The sequence below is a fragment of the Cucurbita pepo genome, chromosome 3 (genome assembly GCF_057944985.1).
Source record: "Cucurbita pepo subsp. pepo isolate OVF chromosome 3, ASM5794498v1, whole genome shotgun sequence".
In the NCBI taxonomy this organism is placed as follows: domain Eukaryota; kingdom Viridiplantae; phylum Streptophyta; class Magnoliopsida; order Cucurbitales; family Cucurbitaceae; genus Cucurbita; species Cucurbita pepo.
Window position 1 is genome coordinate 13,435,043 of NC_141800.1, and position 13,426 is coordinate 13,448,468.

General features: G+C 38.0%; 3 protein-coding genes across 8 annotated transcripts; all 3 read right to left on the reverse strand.

Moving 5' to 3' along the window:
- Positions 1-1,074: 1,074 nt before the first annotated feature.
- Positions 1,075-3,590, reverse strand: LOC111790826 (ethylene-responsive transcription factor RAP2-12). 2 transcript variants are annotated; one of them, XR_002814569.2, is made up of 3 exons: positions 2,963-3,590; positions 1,498-2,452; positions 1,075-1,398 (listed from the first exon to the last, which is right to left on the reverse strand). XR_002814569.2 is itself a non-coding variant. In XM_023671911.2 (3 exons), the coding sequence occupies exons 1-2, from the start codon at positions 3,237-3,239 to the stop codon at positions 1,575-1,577; spliced, it is 1,155 nt and encodes a 384-aa protein (XP_023527679.2). In that variant the 5' UTR covers positions 3,240-3,590; the 3' UTR covers positions 1,075-1,398; positions 1,530-1,574. The 2 variants fall into 2 exon arrangements, 1 of the variants encoding a protein (XP_023527679.2); XM_023671911.2 differs by having other exon boundaries at positions 1,530-2,452.
- A 1,158-nt stretch (positions 3,591-4,748) lies between these two features.
- LOC111790679 (RING/U-box superfamily protein) lies at positions 4,749-5,787 on the reverse strand. Its single transcript, XM_023671688.2, has 2 exons — positions 5,036-5,787; positions 4,749-4,922 (listed from the first exon to the last, which is right to left on the reverse strand). The coding sequence occupies exons 1-2, from the start codon at positions 5,785-5,787 to the stop codon at positions 4,826-4,828; spliced, it is 849 nt and encodes a 282-aa protein (XP_023527456.2). The 3' UTR covers positions 4,749-4,825.
- A 310-nt stretch (positions 5,788-6,097) lies between these two features.
- LOC111790678 (AT-rich interactive domain-containing protein 4) lies at positions 6,098-12,990 on the reverse strand. Of its 5 annotated transcripts, none has more exons than XM_023671685.2 (17): positions 12,116-12,990; positions 11,973-12,005; positions 11,451-11,903; positions 11,176-11,361; positions 10,979-11,032; positions 10,760-10,848; positions 9,409-9,691; positions 9,237-9,293; positions 9,047-9,078; positions 8,720-8,855; positions 8,455-8,628; positions 7,621-8,256; positions 7,261-7,398; positions 7,082-7,180; positions 6,831-6,931; positions 6,638-6,728; positions 6,098-6,524 (listed from the first exon to the last, which is right to left on the reverse strand). In XM_023671685.2, the coding sequence occupies exons 3-17, from the start codon at positions 11,598-11,600 to the stop codon at positions 6,393-6,395; spliced, it is 2,358 nt and encodes a 785-aa protein (XP_023527453.2). In that variant the 5' UTR covers positions 11,601-11,903; positions 11,973-12,005; positions 12,116-12,990; the 3' UTR covers positions 6,098-6,392. The 5 variants fall into 5 exon arrangements, with proteins under 5 accessions (XP_023527453.2, XP_023527452.2, XP_086978586.1 ...); XM_023671684.2 differs by having other exon boundaries at positions 11,973-12,008; XM_087122460.1 differs by having other exon boundaries at positions 11,451-12,005.
- Positions 12,991-13,426: the final 436 nt, after the last annotated feature.

Sequence of the window (13,426 nt, forward strand, 5' to 3'; positions counted from 1 at the left end):
GCATTCACCAGTGCCCAGCTCTTCTCATTTCTCTGTTTTTTAGCTACTATCTTATGATTCATGGTAGTGTGCAGTAAGCATTTGTCCATTTTCAACTTTGTATTCATTGTCCTGTCATTCTCCACCATATAAGCATTACGTCCCTTAGTCCTATTCTGCCTGCTCTGCCAATACGACCTCCTTGCCTAGCCTTTTGGGAAGAGTTTGAGTCACAGCTTCATTCTGTGTATCCTCTCTCTCCCCACTATTTTACTCCAATTCTCTCTGTGGGGAACATCTTTTTGCTTTGTTAGCGAGTCCAAAAGGCTAAGGTCAATTTGAATCATGATTCTCCCTCGTATATGTGTGGTTGGGTGGGGGTTCCTATTTTCATGATTCACATTGGGTTTGGCCAGGATTCATTCTAAACTCCCTTTAATGATTTCAATAAAGACTTTCCTAGAGAGAACTCAGTACAGTAAAGGTCGTGATTCAGATACTAATGTTGTCACTTTAGTTCCTTCGAGTAACAACATGAAAAGATCAAAATCGTTCCGATAGAAACAACTGTACCAAAAAAAAAAAAAAAAAAAAAAAAACTCGATACTTCTAAAAGTTGAATATGACATCTCAACTTTACCAACAAGCAATCACACTTCAACTAAGATCATCAACTATTCCCCAATTTGATCTTTCCACACAGCGAAACCCGACCTTTGAGTTCATAATTGAATGCGGTTGGATCCCATGCAAGGTTATAATAAACTAAGCTTCAAAATAATATAAGACAGTGATGGGCTAAAGGCTACAAGATTAGAGACTACAAAATTACTACAGACAGTAGTTTCAGCTCAATGCTTTTAGCACTAAATCCATTGCATGTGGGCAGGAGCCTACAGGAACATCATAAATGGCCTATGCTTAGGCTATCTTATTTTATATGTTATGGAGTATTGACCAAAACTCCAACCCCGCCGCCGAAGTCAATTAAATTTATTGATGGACACGGCACATTTTCAATATTAGTGCAACAAAAATAGTCAAAAAAAAACTCAAACTATGTTCATGTTCTTCCTAAAAAGATCGGCTTGGAAAAGAGAGAAATTAGTGACGACTTTAATTCATACAAATCAGAATCTAGACATTCCATGATGTAAGACTCCTCAATGGCAAAGACATCTACCATGTTTTATGCTACATAAATACAGATAAACATATTGTTCATACAGACTTAACTCGATAGATATTGTTCATACAGACTTAACTCGACAGGCTATCGCCAGTTCAAGGTTTTCAGGTGTTGCTACCTGAATAAACTAGATAATCCTAGTCCATTAGCTACAGCATAAACATGACCTAATTGCCTCGAACACAATTGACCATTTGAACTTCGTCCCAATCATCGATGACATCCACTTCCTGCACAAAGCAACAACATCACACCAACAAATTTTAGACAATATAAGTGAACTGGGAAGGGATTATAGAAGATCCAGTAGAGAGGGCCATGAAACTGACTTAGATATGATTGAAGAATCGAAATGACTAACATGTAGCTTTATTTAAATGAACCAGCCGGCAAAGGAAAACTTTGCTTAAAAGATTCCTCCAACCACAGAAGGGAGGTCATTAAAACTCCAAAGGTCCACTGGGTTTCCACCATCTTGAGTCGCAACCCCTCCAAGGAAGGCATCTATTGAATCATCCCATTCCCCTTCCAGATACGGCATCTGAAAACACTTCATCTGGGACTCGAAGGAAGAAAGCTCCTCTGACAGTGTCTTAGCACCTACTTCTTCAGCAGTTATGGCATCCCCTGAACTACACCTCAGTTTCTTCCTTGGATTCATGTCCTCTGTAAACTGAGAGTCGATACTTTCAAAAGTAGCTGAGAAGACGGAAGAGATTTCTGGAGTCTTGACACCTTGATCTCTCCATCCAAAATCAGAACCGCCAATCGAGTTGCTTCCCTCATCGGAGTTAAAATACAGGAGCATTTCGTCAGATGGAGTACTATCCATACCAGCAGGGAATGAGTCCATGTATCCAAGTTGGTCAGTAGGAGGTTTTGCTTCCAGAAAACCAGTGGTTCTGTAGTAGTTCTGATCTGGATGATTAGAAAACTTAAGGTGTTGGTTTGCGCTGGCCTGGTTTGCTTTCAAGTTCATATTGAGATGTTTCACATTCTGCGAGTTTTTCCGCTTCTGGGTATTATGCAAAGGTTCATCAGGGAAATTCAACTTGGCTTTCTTGCCTCGAATTCTCAGTGCCTCCGCATCATATGCTCTTGCAGCTTCTTCTGCAGTGTTGAAAGTACCAAGCCATACACGGGAACCTTTCGTTGGGTCTCGGATCTCAGCAGCCCACTTACCCCATGGGCGTTGCCTTATTCCCCTAAATTTATTCTTCCTCTTAGTACTTGCAGACTTGTCAGTTTGTCCATTGAACTCCACAAGTTTTGTGGCGCTTGATCCTTCAATAGTTAGATAACAATGAAATCAATACCAAGCAGAAGTCTAAATAGTTCGATCAAGAAGGAAAGGCAATTGCAGAACATGCTTCGAAATTGATTTAAAGGTGATTGCTACAGATAAGAAAACTTAAACTTCTTCGCACTTGAAAAATGTTCTTAATTTTTACAATCAGATCACTCAAGTCTCCCGGTTGCATGAAGGAAACGATCAAACATTTAGAATGTTCATGCAAAGCAGAAAACAGTTCAATTATTGCAGAAAATCGAAAAGGAAAACACAATAATCACCCGAAGATTACAAAAATTCGTGGTAGGTGATGATTTATTCTCATGCAGTGAAGAATCATTAAAAAAAAAAATCTCTACCGCATCAAAAAAATAAGTAAGCGAGAGAATCGACCCATATATTCATGAAATTTACTAAACATTCAAAAGGATTGTCCCCAAACTTCAAAGACAAGAACGACCACTAGGGAAATTATTAAAAAGAAACCGTAAACATGCCATTACCGCGAGTGGAAGAGCAGGCGGAATTAGGAGCAGAGAAAAGGAACGGTTTAACATCCGAGAAGTGATCTTCGTCAAAATCAGCGTCAGAATCGTCCTTGAAGTCCTGGAAATCAGCCTCAAAATCATCAACATCGAAGATCTGCGACCTGAGGGACTTTTTTACTGACGAATGTTTCCCTGATTTAGGTTTCTTCAAATCCGGCCATAGGTGATCGGCTGTGACCCGATCAGACCGAGTCGGCGGTATAAAATCAGAAATGATAGCACCTCCACACATCGTTTTTCCTCAGATTGAACACAAAAAAAGAAGAAAAAAAAAAACCAAAAAATTTGGGGATTTCTCTTCGCTGGAAAACCAGAAAACGAATGCTCCCTCCAGATAGAAAAAAGGAAAAGTAATGGGTTTAAAAGTTGAAGAAGAAGAAGAAGAAGAAGAAGAAGAAGAAGTTCAAGGAGAACAAACAGAAGTGCCCCCACAGCACGCCATGAATTACAGAGCTACTCCTGAAATCATTACGTCTGAATTTGGAACTTGCGAGGCTTTTTTGTAGTTTACCAATATTTTGGAAGATTGCACCTTTTTCTTAACAACCGCTCCAAAAGCTTCTCTTAACATGGAGGAACACGGATGCAATTTCCCTTTTATATAATTTCAACACATATACATATAATTTCATAAAATTCAAAGTTTATAATTTAATATCTATATATATATATATATATCTCTCTGTCTATTTTCTTTATAAATTTAATTTTTTAATATTTAAATTTTAATTAATAATAATAATATATGGAAGCAAATAAGGAGAGGTGTGGCTCTCCCAGAATGCATGCCGAAAGGGTGGGAGAAAAGATCAAAGGAAATGGCTGTAAATACCTTTTTTAAATATATTAAATACTTTTTTTAAATATATTAAATACTTTTTTTAAAATATATTATATTACTTTATTCCCTTTATTTCAACTCCCTTCATTCATTGGGTTTCAAAGTAAAGATGTGCACACGAGGCGGATGGGAAGCCTTCTATGTCACCTTTTTTTTTTTTTTTTTTTTTTTTTTTCTCCATTATTATTATTATTATTATTATTATTATTATTATTATTATTATTATTTGGAATGAGCTGGCAGACCTTAAAAAAAATAGTTATTTTAAAATTTTCATTTTTCCATTAATCTATATTAAAAAAAATTATAATATATTTTATAGACAAATATATATAAATATAAAATGTTCTATTAACCTAATTTTTAAAATATTTAAATTTAATAATACAATATTATTTTTTAACTATTAAAAAAAAATCTACCACGTACTTCTTAGTTTAAATATCATAATTAATTAGAATCTCAAAATTAACTAATTTAAGCTGAGTGAAGAATTGGACAAAAAGACAAAAAAATATATATATAATTCTTTTCTGACCTTATTTATCTAGCAGATAAAAAATGTTATCTACTACCTCCTCATTTGCTAGAATATCCTCCTTAGGTGATTTGAAAGGCTTTATTAAGAACAAATTTTTTTAATTAAGGCTTTATACTATATTAAGTTTATTTTTATTTTTGGGCAACCTACCATTCTAATTAACATATATCTTAATGCTCGGTGGAGGAAAAGAAGGTTCTCGAATTTTTTTTTTTAGTTATAATCATTTATATCAAAACAAAAACCGTCTATTACATAGAACTCTCTGTTCTATTTAATCCTAACCATAACAACATTCTTAAATCTCTTTTAAAACGTCAAATATTAACACTATCGTTCATAACTATTTAATGGGATAACTAAATTATAATTTTCTTAAATAGGGGGACCAAACATAAGGGGTTTGTATTAATTAAGGAGGACCGGCGGGTGCAAGTCAACGTCGATAGACCGTACGTTCATAAGCTGGGGGCGGACATGCATGGTGGCCATTCCACTTAGCTCCACAGCTGTAGCAAAATTCCGATCCGCACCTACAAATTTCATATCAAATTACTAAATTAATTTATCTGTTTGCAAGAACAGGAAGAACAAGGAGGAGGAGGAGGAGGAGGAGGAGGAGGAGGCGGCGGCGGAGGACGGTAACCTGCAGGTAATATGGAGGCAACCTTCGATCTTCTCGACTAATATCTTGCAATGAGGGCATCGCTTCCATTTGCGTTCATCCGCTAGTTTCATTGTCATCACCTCCTCTCTGTCTACTCCTCCGTTCTTAAGCAATCTCTGAAACTCCGTGCAGTTCATGTCCCCATGCCATCCCACTCCACACTTTGCGCAGAACATTCTCCAACATTTAGGGCATTCGACCGCCTCACTATCTTCCTCGTCCACCATCCCTGCCGAGCAGTCTTTGAATGGACAGTACACCATCTTCCACTTCAGAAGCATTGCCTTCAACAGAGCATCTCCCCATCTCTCCAACACCTCTTTCGGAACGAACGAATCGCACATTTCCGGTTCCAGCACCGCCGCGCATTTTGGCTCTGGGCATTTCACCGCCATGGAATCCTCGAGCCTTGCGGCTATGTGTTTAGAGATGCAATCGGCGCAGAATGTATGGGAACAGCCGGTGGATGTGAACATTTCGGAGGCGGATTTGGTGCCGGTGCAGATTGTGCATAGGGTTTTAGAACCAGAAGATTCGGGGTTGGGTGATGGTTTATTGGACATTATTGTTGAAGTGAATAAGGAGGAAGCGATTGATTCCTGAAGCTGTAACTCTTCGGCGAAGATTTCGTCGGAGATTGGGAAGACGGATTGGTGTTCGTGAAGGGCAGAGAAGTATATATCGTCGACGGAGAGGGAAGAGCCGTGGTTTGATGATGACTCGGCTGCCATTAGAGGTGCCTTTTGGAGTGGGAAGTGAAATTGAAAACGATTTAAAGGGAGAATTCAACAAAATATTCAGACGATTTCCAATGCAGATTAAACAGAGTCCAAGGTGACTGTTCGATTCTTCCCCTTCGTTTTCAACCAATACTCAGACGATTAATGATTATACGTTCAAATTTATATTTAATACAATTCTAAATAGTCGGATTGATTCAATGATTCGTATTTTCCTCTGTTTTCCTCTGTTTTTCCTCTGTTTTGGAATGCATATGAAGTAGTTTTGCTGGATCATCATGTATTTTTATACAATGAAAAATGGTAAATTAGATATCTATGTTCATTAAAATACATCAGTCATGGCTTAGCTACAAGAATAGAAGTTATATTACAGCACCCTAATGCTAACTTTACTCCTAACTCCTAAACAGCTACCTATATCATGAAGTCTGTTCTCATGTGTGCTCTAATCTTTTACTCTTCAGCAGCACACCATCTCAAATCAAAACTCGCCTAGGAGCTCATGGAATGAATAATTTCTCATGTACGATATAAGAATAGGCAAAAAGGAAAAATAGCACAGCCGAAACCTCGAGACGAAGGCCAAAACTGAATCAAGGTATCTGTGGTGGATTCGTTAGTCCTTGCGGAGACCCGTTTGCTACTCTGTGTGGTTTCTTCTTGTTGTAAGTTGTAATGCTACAATGTGGACAAACATACTCTAGCCCATCTGTTTTGGCATAATCCTGGAAGTAAAGAAACAAAGTATTAACCAGATTGCACAACACCCTTTCAGTTTCAAGTTTCACAAACTCGAGGATTCTCCTAGAATGTATCTCGTGATGGTCGGAAATTGTACCTTAAATGCACCGAGACCCTGCCTTCGATCGCACCCGAAATGAGCCCATTCACCACAAATACCACAGTTCACCCAATCCCCTGCTGCACTACTGTTGTACAGTTGCAAATACCATGGTGAGGAAGTGATCTTACAATGATTATCAAAACCATGAGAGTGTGAGCAGAATCATCAGTAGAACAAATTGACAAACCTGTGGCACAAAAGGCAGCATTCTCCATCTACATCATCATGAGCCAATTCATATTCGAGAAGGTACGTCTCGTAATGTCGTTTCAGTGTATTTCCGACACCCTGTGAGAACATACAGGATCAACTTCTTCCAACATATGAGATTAGTAAAATCGAAACAGTTTTCATCTACCAACAGATTTCTGTAGCTTAGGCTGAGAAGAAAATAGCATAAGGGTCACAAATCTATGACAAAAGGCTTGCTGAACATACAGTCATTCTGTTGGACATTGTGTAGTTATGCATCTTAGAGAAGATCTGCCCTTTCCAGTTGATACCATTACCGACATGAAAGCCTCCTCGAGTGACCACCTATGAAGCAGAGCAGCACGTTCAATATGGATCTTTTCAGGTAAGATACCAAAAGAGGAATCAATGATTCAAGACCGTACCTCCTTATACAAGTTAAAGAGGTCAAGACGCTTTCCGTTGAGTATGGCGTCTGGGAACTCCTCAAGTCCACCTTGAGGTATAAGTCGTGAATGTCCTCTAAGTAGTAGAAACTCCATAACATCCTTCAAGAACTCCTCCTGAAATAAGAGCGGAAAAGAAACGTTACTAACAGCATAACGAAATCCATATCAATTCAGACGGAAAAACTTCTGAAATAATTGTACATGAACATATAACATAAAGTTGAGATCTCTTCCTCCTAAGAAAAGCATTTCAGAGAAATATTTCAGTTCGAAAATATACTACCAATAACCCTATCGACCTTTTAAGTTTAAACATTAAAGAACATGGTATCTTACCTCTGAGCAATCTTGAATTGGGTTTCTTCCACAACCATGCTTCTTTAGAGGCAGCGGGTTTAAGGAAATAATCTGCTTAGACTGAGATGAGCTCGAAAAGGATTTTCTTTGTGTTGCAGAAGTTGATCCTACAGTTAAATGCTTTGATGGGGTAACAACAGGAAAACAAGCCTTGGGTTGTCCTCCATTGTTCCCATCTGCTTCGGTCAAACCAGAGAACGGCGTCATTTTATTCCTATGCACGCGTGGAATAGGCCTCATGGAGGCTACTTTTAATCTTTTCCTTGATGGGAGTAAAGGTGTCTTGAACCCATTCATTGGTGCAGGCTCCTCTCTACCTACTCTTCTAATGGAAGGGATGATTGCATATGCAAGACGATCGTGTGAAAGGGTGCTCCGTATTCCTTGGCTTGGTTCTACTCTCTTTCTACTAGGAGGTGGTGGCTTAAACCAGCTGGGTAATACGCTTACAAGCAACTGATCTGAATGTTTATCATTCACATCTTTTGAACAAAAGAAGAGCAATCGCTCAGCATCCTCTTTCTCGAAAGAAGCAACAGGCAAACCCTGAACTCCCCCAACGCCGAGTGCAACTAAACTCCGATACGACATATCAGGTGCTAGCTGCCTCAAGACCTGAAACAGCATCCATGGAAAACAAATTGATATCGATACATTAAAGATGGAGCAGCTCCGGATTATTCAACCAAGTTCAAATCTTTTGATAAATTGAACCCCAACCAGAGAGCCAAGTTCATTCCTTTGAATAAAGAATAAATCAATGTACAGTTTCCTCTAGAGTGGGGAAGGGGGAAAGCAAGCATGTCGGCGGACCTGTGATGCCCAAGCGGGAACCTTCATGGAAACCTCAAATACTGTTGCCCCACAGGCAACTGAAGCAGATTTTCGAGGCTCGTGCATGTGATGTTTGTTGTCCTCACAATCATACATGGGATGAACTAACTGGCTATTTTCAATAATCTCGTGTTTGATATGTTTCTCTAAGAGCTGAAAAAATAAGTAGCAACCAGGTATTAGACTCCTATTTCAAAAAATTAACAAAAAGAAACAGGTCAAATAGTTCAAATTAGAAACAAACCTGATCATCAAAACAAGTATGAGGGCTACCAGACACCAATATTGAGATGTGGGCTGAGCTACAAGTCACCATATCACACCGCATCGTCACAACTCCACGAGCAAAGGATCCCGCCTGAAGAGGTGGCGGAGGAGCACTGAACCATATTTTTCAAGGCATTAATACCATAAACAATTGACATTCACTCAACCGAAGATTTAATTCCTATATGACACTGAGAGTTAACAAATAGAATTGGTGTACCAAATGTGCTAAGTGGTCGAAGTGTTTGAACCGAAAATATTCCAAGTGTATTTCATTATAAGTTCTTTCCAAGGAGAAGCTTACCTGAACTTTCCCTGAAGTTTACACCCACGTATCTGTATCGCCCATAAAAACGAAAAACTCAAAAGTTACAACAGTTCATAGAGATCGTTTCCGTTATTTCATTCAGAAAATATTAATGAATAATATCAAACAATGTCATTGACCAACTCTTACAAGCCATAAAACAAAAAAAGTTCCAAAGGATACTTACTTCAATGTTCAAAAGAGCATTAAGGCCATCCTCCAATGATCTCAATAAGCATGCATCCTAGAAAGCAAGTAAAATAGCTTAGAATTGAAAAGGTACTCATATTCTTGCACACCTATAGGCAGGTGTACCCAATGACACATGAATATATGAAAAACGCCTCGAAACTGATTACCGGCGTGCAAGCCACTCCACAGATAAGAAATCGCACGGTCACATTATTATCGTGAATACTTATGGCAGTGAGAGTTTCTAATGAACCATCTTCATCTTCACCTTCACCTACGTCGACCTTGGGGGGTTCTACATTAATCTTTAGGGGTTCCCCAATAACCTGTGGCTCTAAATCACTCGTAATACTGTCAACAATCCCAGGCAGAGCATGATTGCTCCCCATGCAATGAAGCCTAAAAGCAGCACGTGCAAGCTGAAAAGCATCCCATGTATGAGTAGATGAACTGCAGCACACAAGTAAAATAAAACGTAGAAATCAAATATTTGTCACCCTCCACAGACACACAAGTACAAAGGTTCAAAGAGAAAAGTAAAACAGATACAACATATGCAAAACATAAGTGTCCTCAACAAGTAGAGAGGGCCTACCAGTGTCACTAACAAGTTAGATGGCTTGTGTTTTGCATAAGAATGACACGTGGATAGCTAGAAATCGAATGCATGTCAAATGATGACTGTAGTTTGTTTTCCGTGAGAATTCTCCTTGAGAAACTCGACTTATTTTACATGAGAATTCTTTTTTCATGTTGATTTTTAAGATTATATTCATTATATATCATGCAATTCATTAAAGGCTTCACCCTTGTTTTGTCCTTGCACTTAAACCCTAAAAAAGAGCTATTGCTCTTAAATTTGCATCACACTTTTAAAAGCTATTGCTCTTTAATTTGCATCACACTTTTAAAACCGCTACTATCAATACGTTCCATAGTAGGGTGAGCTCATACAAGAAGCACAAAGTATATATAATATGAAAATGTGAGATCCCACATCGATTAGAGAGGAGAATGAAGCATTCTTTATAAGGGTGTGGAAACCTCTTCCTAGCAGACACGTTTTAAAAACCTTGAGGGGAAGCCTGGAAGGAAAAAACCAAAGAGGAAAGTATCTGCTAGCGGTGGACTTGGGCTATTACAAATGGTATCAAAGCCAGACACCGAACAGTGTGCCAGCGAGGACGCTGGGCCTCGAAGAGGGATGAATTGTGAGATCCGACATCAATTGGAAAGAGGAACAAAACATTCTTTATAAGGGTGTGGAAACTTCTCCCAAGCAGGCGCGTTTTAAAAACCTTGAGCGGAAGCCTGAAAGGGAAAGCCCAAAGAGGACAATATTTGATAGCAATGGGCTTGGGCGGTTACAAACAATCACAAGATAACTTTTATTCTAACCTAAATGTGAAGATAAGTATTTACTTGAATCCATGAAGACAGGCAAATAGACACCTAAAACCACACAATTCTAGTATGCCTGATAGCAAGTAGTGTAAAGCCTTCAAATACGCAATGTACCTCTGCAACACTGAAAACAATGCATTACGAAAATGAGCTGCAGCATAACACGAAAATGTGCTGTTCCAATACATGACATAAGGAATTCCCTGCACAATAATGAATCTATTTCAATAAACATTCTTCGACAAAAAAAGATATCATACAAGAATGAAGCGCCTCCGCTATTAACACCATAGTTTAATTGAAGTGGTGGTCTAAGAACCTCATATAAGTCACCTTAGAATGAAGCGCCTCCGCTATTCTGCCTCCATTTGGGATTTCTAAATACACCTGAGCAAACAGATGAACTAAATTAATCAAAACCCGAATCCATTCCTCCAACCCCATCACGAAGGAGTAAACGGGCAGAAGATAAAACGAGATGTTTATGTAAAGAACTAATTCATCAATTATAGAAGGGAGACAGAGCATACAACAGTTGGTAATGCAGTATTGAACAGCCCACATAAATCTTCAAGAAACAAATCAACACCATTCCAAACCAAAGACCCAATTTCATCATTTCCTAGTTGTTCCCCTTGCAAGTAGACAAAGCTCGGTAGACACGATTCCACAATTCTACTAAATTCATCCGTGCTTGGATTTGTCAAAGCTCGAACCTGCACATTCAAGCAGTTGAATATTTTGACAAGAACCATCTTAAGTATAGGAAAATTGCATATAAATGAAAACTAATGCAGATTAGCACCTCCAATCGTCCAGAAGAAACTAATCCCGGAAACGGATATTTCAACTTATCCTCATCGACATCCTCCTCGCATTTCGCTTTAAGAACACTTCCGCAAGTGACAGCAAGTAGGCTACAAGTTTGTCTAGCAGCTATTACGGAATGAAGCATCGTTTACAAGAAGAACCGGGAGATAATTGCATTAAGCAAACTTCCTCAAGCAATGAGATCTTTCAACTTGCTTGTGGAACGGTTAGAACACAACCATTCGCCAAAACAGAGCCCCAACGCTCTGTCATCAGCTAACAATCTCAGAGACCAATACCAATAGGCCATGACATAGAATTACAGAACCTGAATTTTCATTTTGAGGTTGAAACAATGCCATCATCTTAAAGCCTCTCAAGGACGGCTTTAAGATCAAAATCAAAGACGTCTGGAACGTTTAATTCTCACCGGACCAACAATTAAACCCTAAGAAATCACTCACTTCAGCATATAATTTCAGCAAAACTGAATGCAGGACTTATCTAGAACTCAAACCTTATGAACAGCAAGAACAAAGCATATATCCAGCTGCTGTCAAGGATTCATTAAAAAAAACAAAAACAAAAACAAAAACAAAAACATCAAAACCGAAGCTCCAAAGCAAAACCCATAAGAGAAAACCTTAAAATTAAACGAACCAGTCACCAGCAGAAGAAGCGAGAGGGAATTCAGCGCCTCAGACGACAGAAACCGGAAAACCCAGAAAGCGAATGGGAAGGATGAAGGGAATTTGAGCATCTACCGCAATGAGATGAAGAAAAATCGACGAAAAATTCATACGAAAGAGGAAGAAATTTGGGGAATGATAGAAGAGTGAAGGCCGAAAAGCGAACCCTAGGCCCCTTAAAATTCACATCATTAAAAAATCGCTGAAAGAAAATAGAAATAAGAAATATTCTTACCTTTCTCCCTATCCACATTCCACGCAATAAACACGAAAATCAAAAGCTCACAGTCGCCAAAATTAAATCAAATTATTAGTTCCTTTCTGTTAAATAAGTGGGTGTCAGATAAAAACATTCCCACATCTCGGAGCCGGAAGTCAAAACATATCAAAACAAGATTCAAAACACATCAAACCCAACCAGAAAAGGGAAAGGTTTATAACACAACCCCTTCTCACGAACTGCGATTCCAATCCAATCAACAAACGACATGGCCTTACAAATTTCTATTACAAATACAACAACAAATGGGCACGTGTTGTTCGTCCTCCAAGAAATTTGTAAGAAAAATCAGATCACGAGACTTCAAAACCCAGAAAAAATTTTGCGTTAATTGGGTGCCTAAAAGCACGGATTTAACGAAAATGGTAAAAGACATCAGGCCTTGTCTTGTTCGTAATTTGGGCTTCTTTTTCTCTGCCGTGGATTAGATTGATGAACAGATCGTTCTAGTTTGGTCAAGTTAGTTGAGCAGCACAAAGCGAAGGGGAAGCTTGTTCTTTTCTGCTCATACGGGCCGCATCAGCGCACGCAGGCGAAAGCATAGCCAGGAGGTAGCGAAGTTCCACAGCTATTGTCGCTCTGTTTAATTAACTTGGAATTCAAAAAATAATTTTAAATTTTTAAACATAAAACAATTACTTCTTCTAATTATTATATTAACATTTAATAAATTATTATATATTTAAATTTTTGAAAAGTAACCCATTTATTTTATAATATGTATAATCATTAAATTTTTTACTAAATTAAAAAAAAAAAAAAAAAAAAAAAAAAGTAAAATGTGCTCAATTTCAAATTATTTATAACTTAACGAATAAATAAATATAAATATCATAAACTCAAATATTAACCGAGATAAATAACCAATATGATATAAAAAATGGGGAATAAAGATATAAAAAAAAATCAGAAATAAAGTATATTTTAGAGGGATTTGAGCAAAAATAATTTAAATCTTATTATAATCGGTTTTTACCATTAAAATAATTTATAATTGTAATG

Coding starts and splice junctions, on each gene's coding strand:
- LOC111790826 (XM_023671911.2), bottom strand. CDS start 3,239: ATGTGTGGAGGTGCTATCATTTCTGATTTTATACCGCCGACTCGGTCT. Junction 2,453..2,962: donor CGCCTGCTCTTCCACTCGCG/GTAATGGCATGT, acceptor TAACTATTGAAG/GATCAAGCGCCACAAAACTT.
- LOC111790679 (XM_023671688.2), bottom strand. CDS start 5,787: ATGGCAGCCGAGTCATCATCAAACCACGGCTCTTCCCTCTCCGTCGAC. Junction 4,923..5,035: donor TGCCTCCATATTACCTGCAG/GTTACCGTCCTC, acceptor TGAAATTTGTAG/GTGCGGATCGGAATTTTGCT.
- LOC111790678 (XM_023671685.2), bottom strand. CDS start 11,600: ATGCTTCATTCCGTAATAGCTGCTAGACAAACTTGTAGCCTACTTGCT. Junction 11,362..11,450: donor TTTCTTCTGGACGATTGGAG/GTGCTAATCTGC, acceptor TTGAATGTGCAG/GTTCGAGCTTTGACAAATCC. Junction 11,033..11,175: donor ATACTGCATTACCAACTGTT/GTATGCTCTGTC, acceptor CTGTTTGCTCAG/GTGTATTTAGAAATCCCAAA.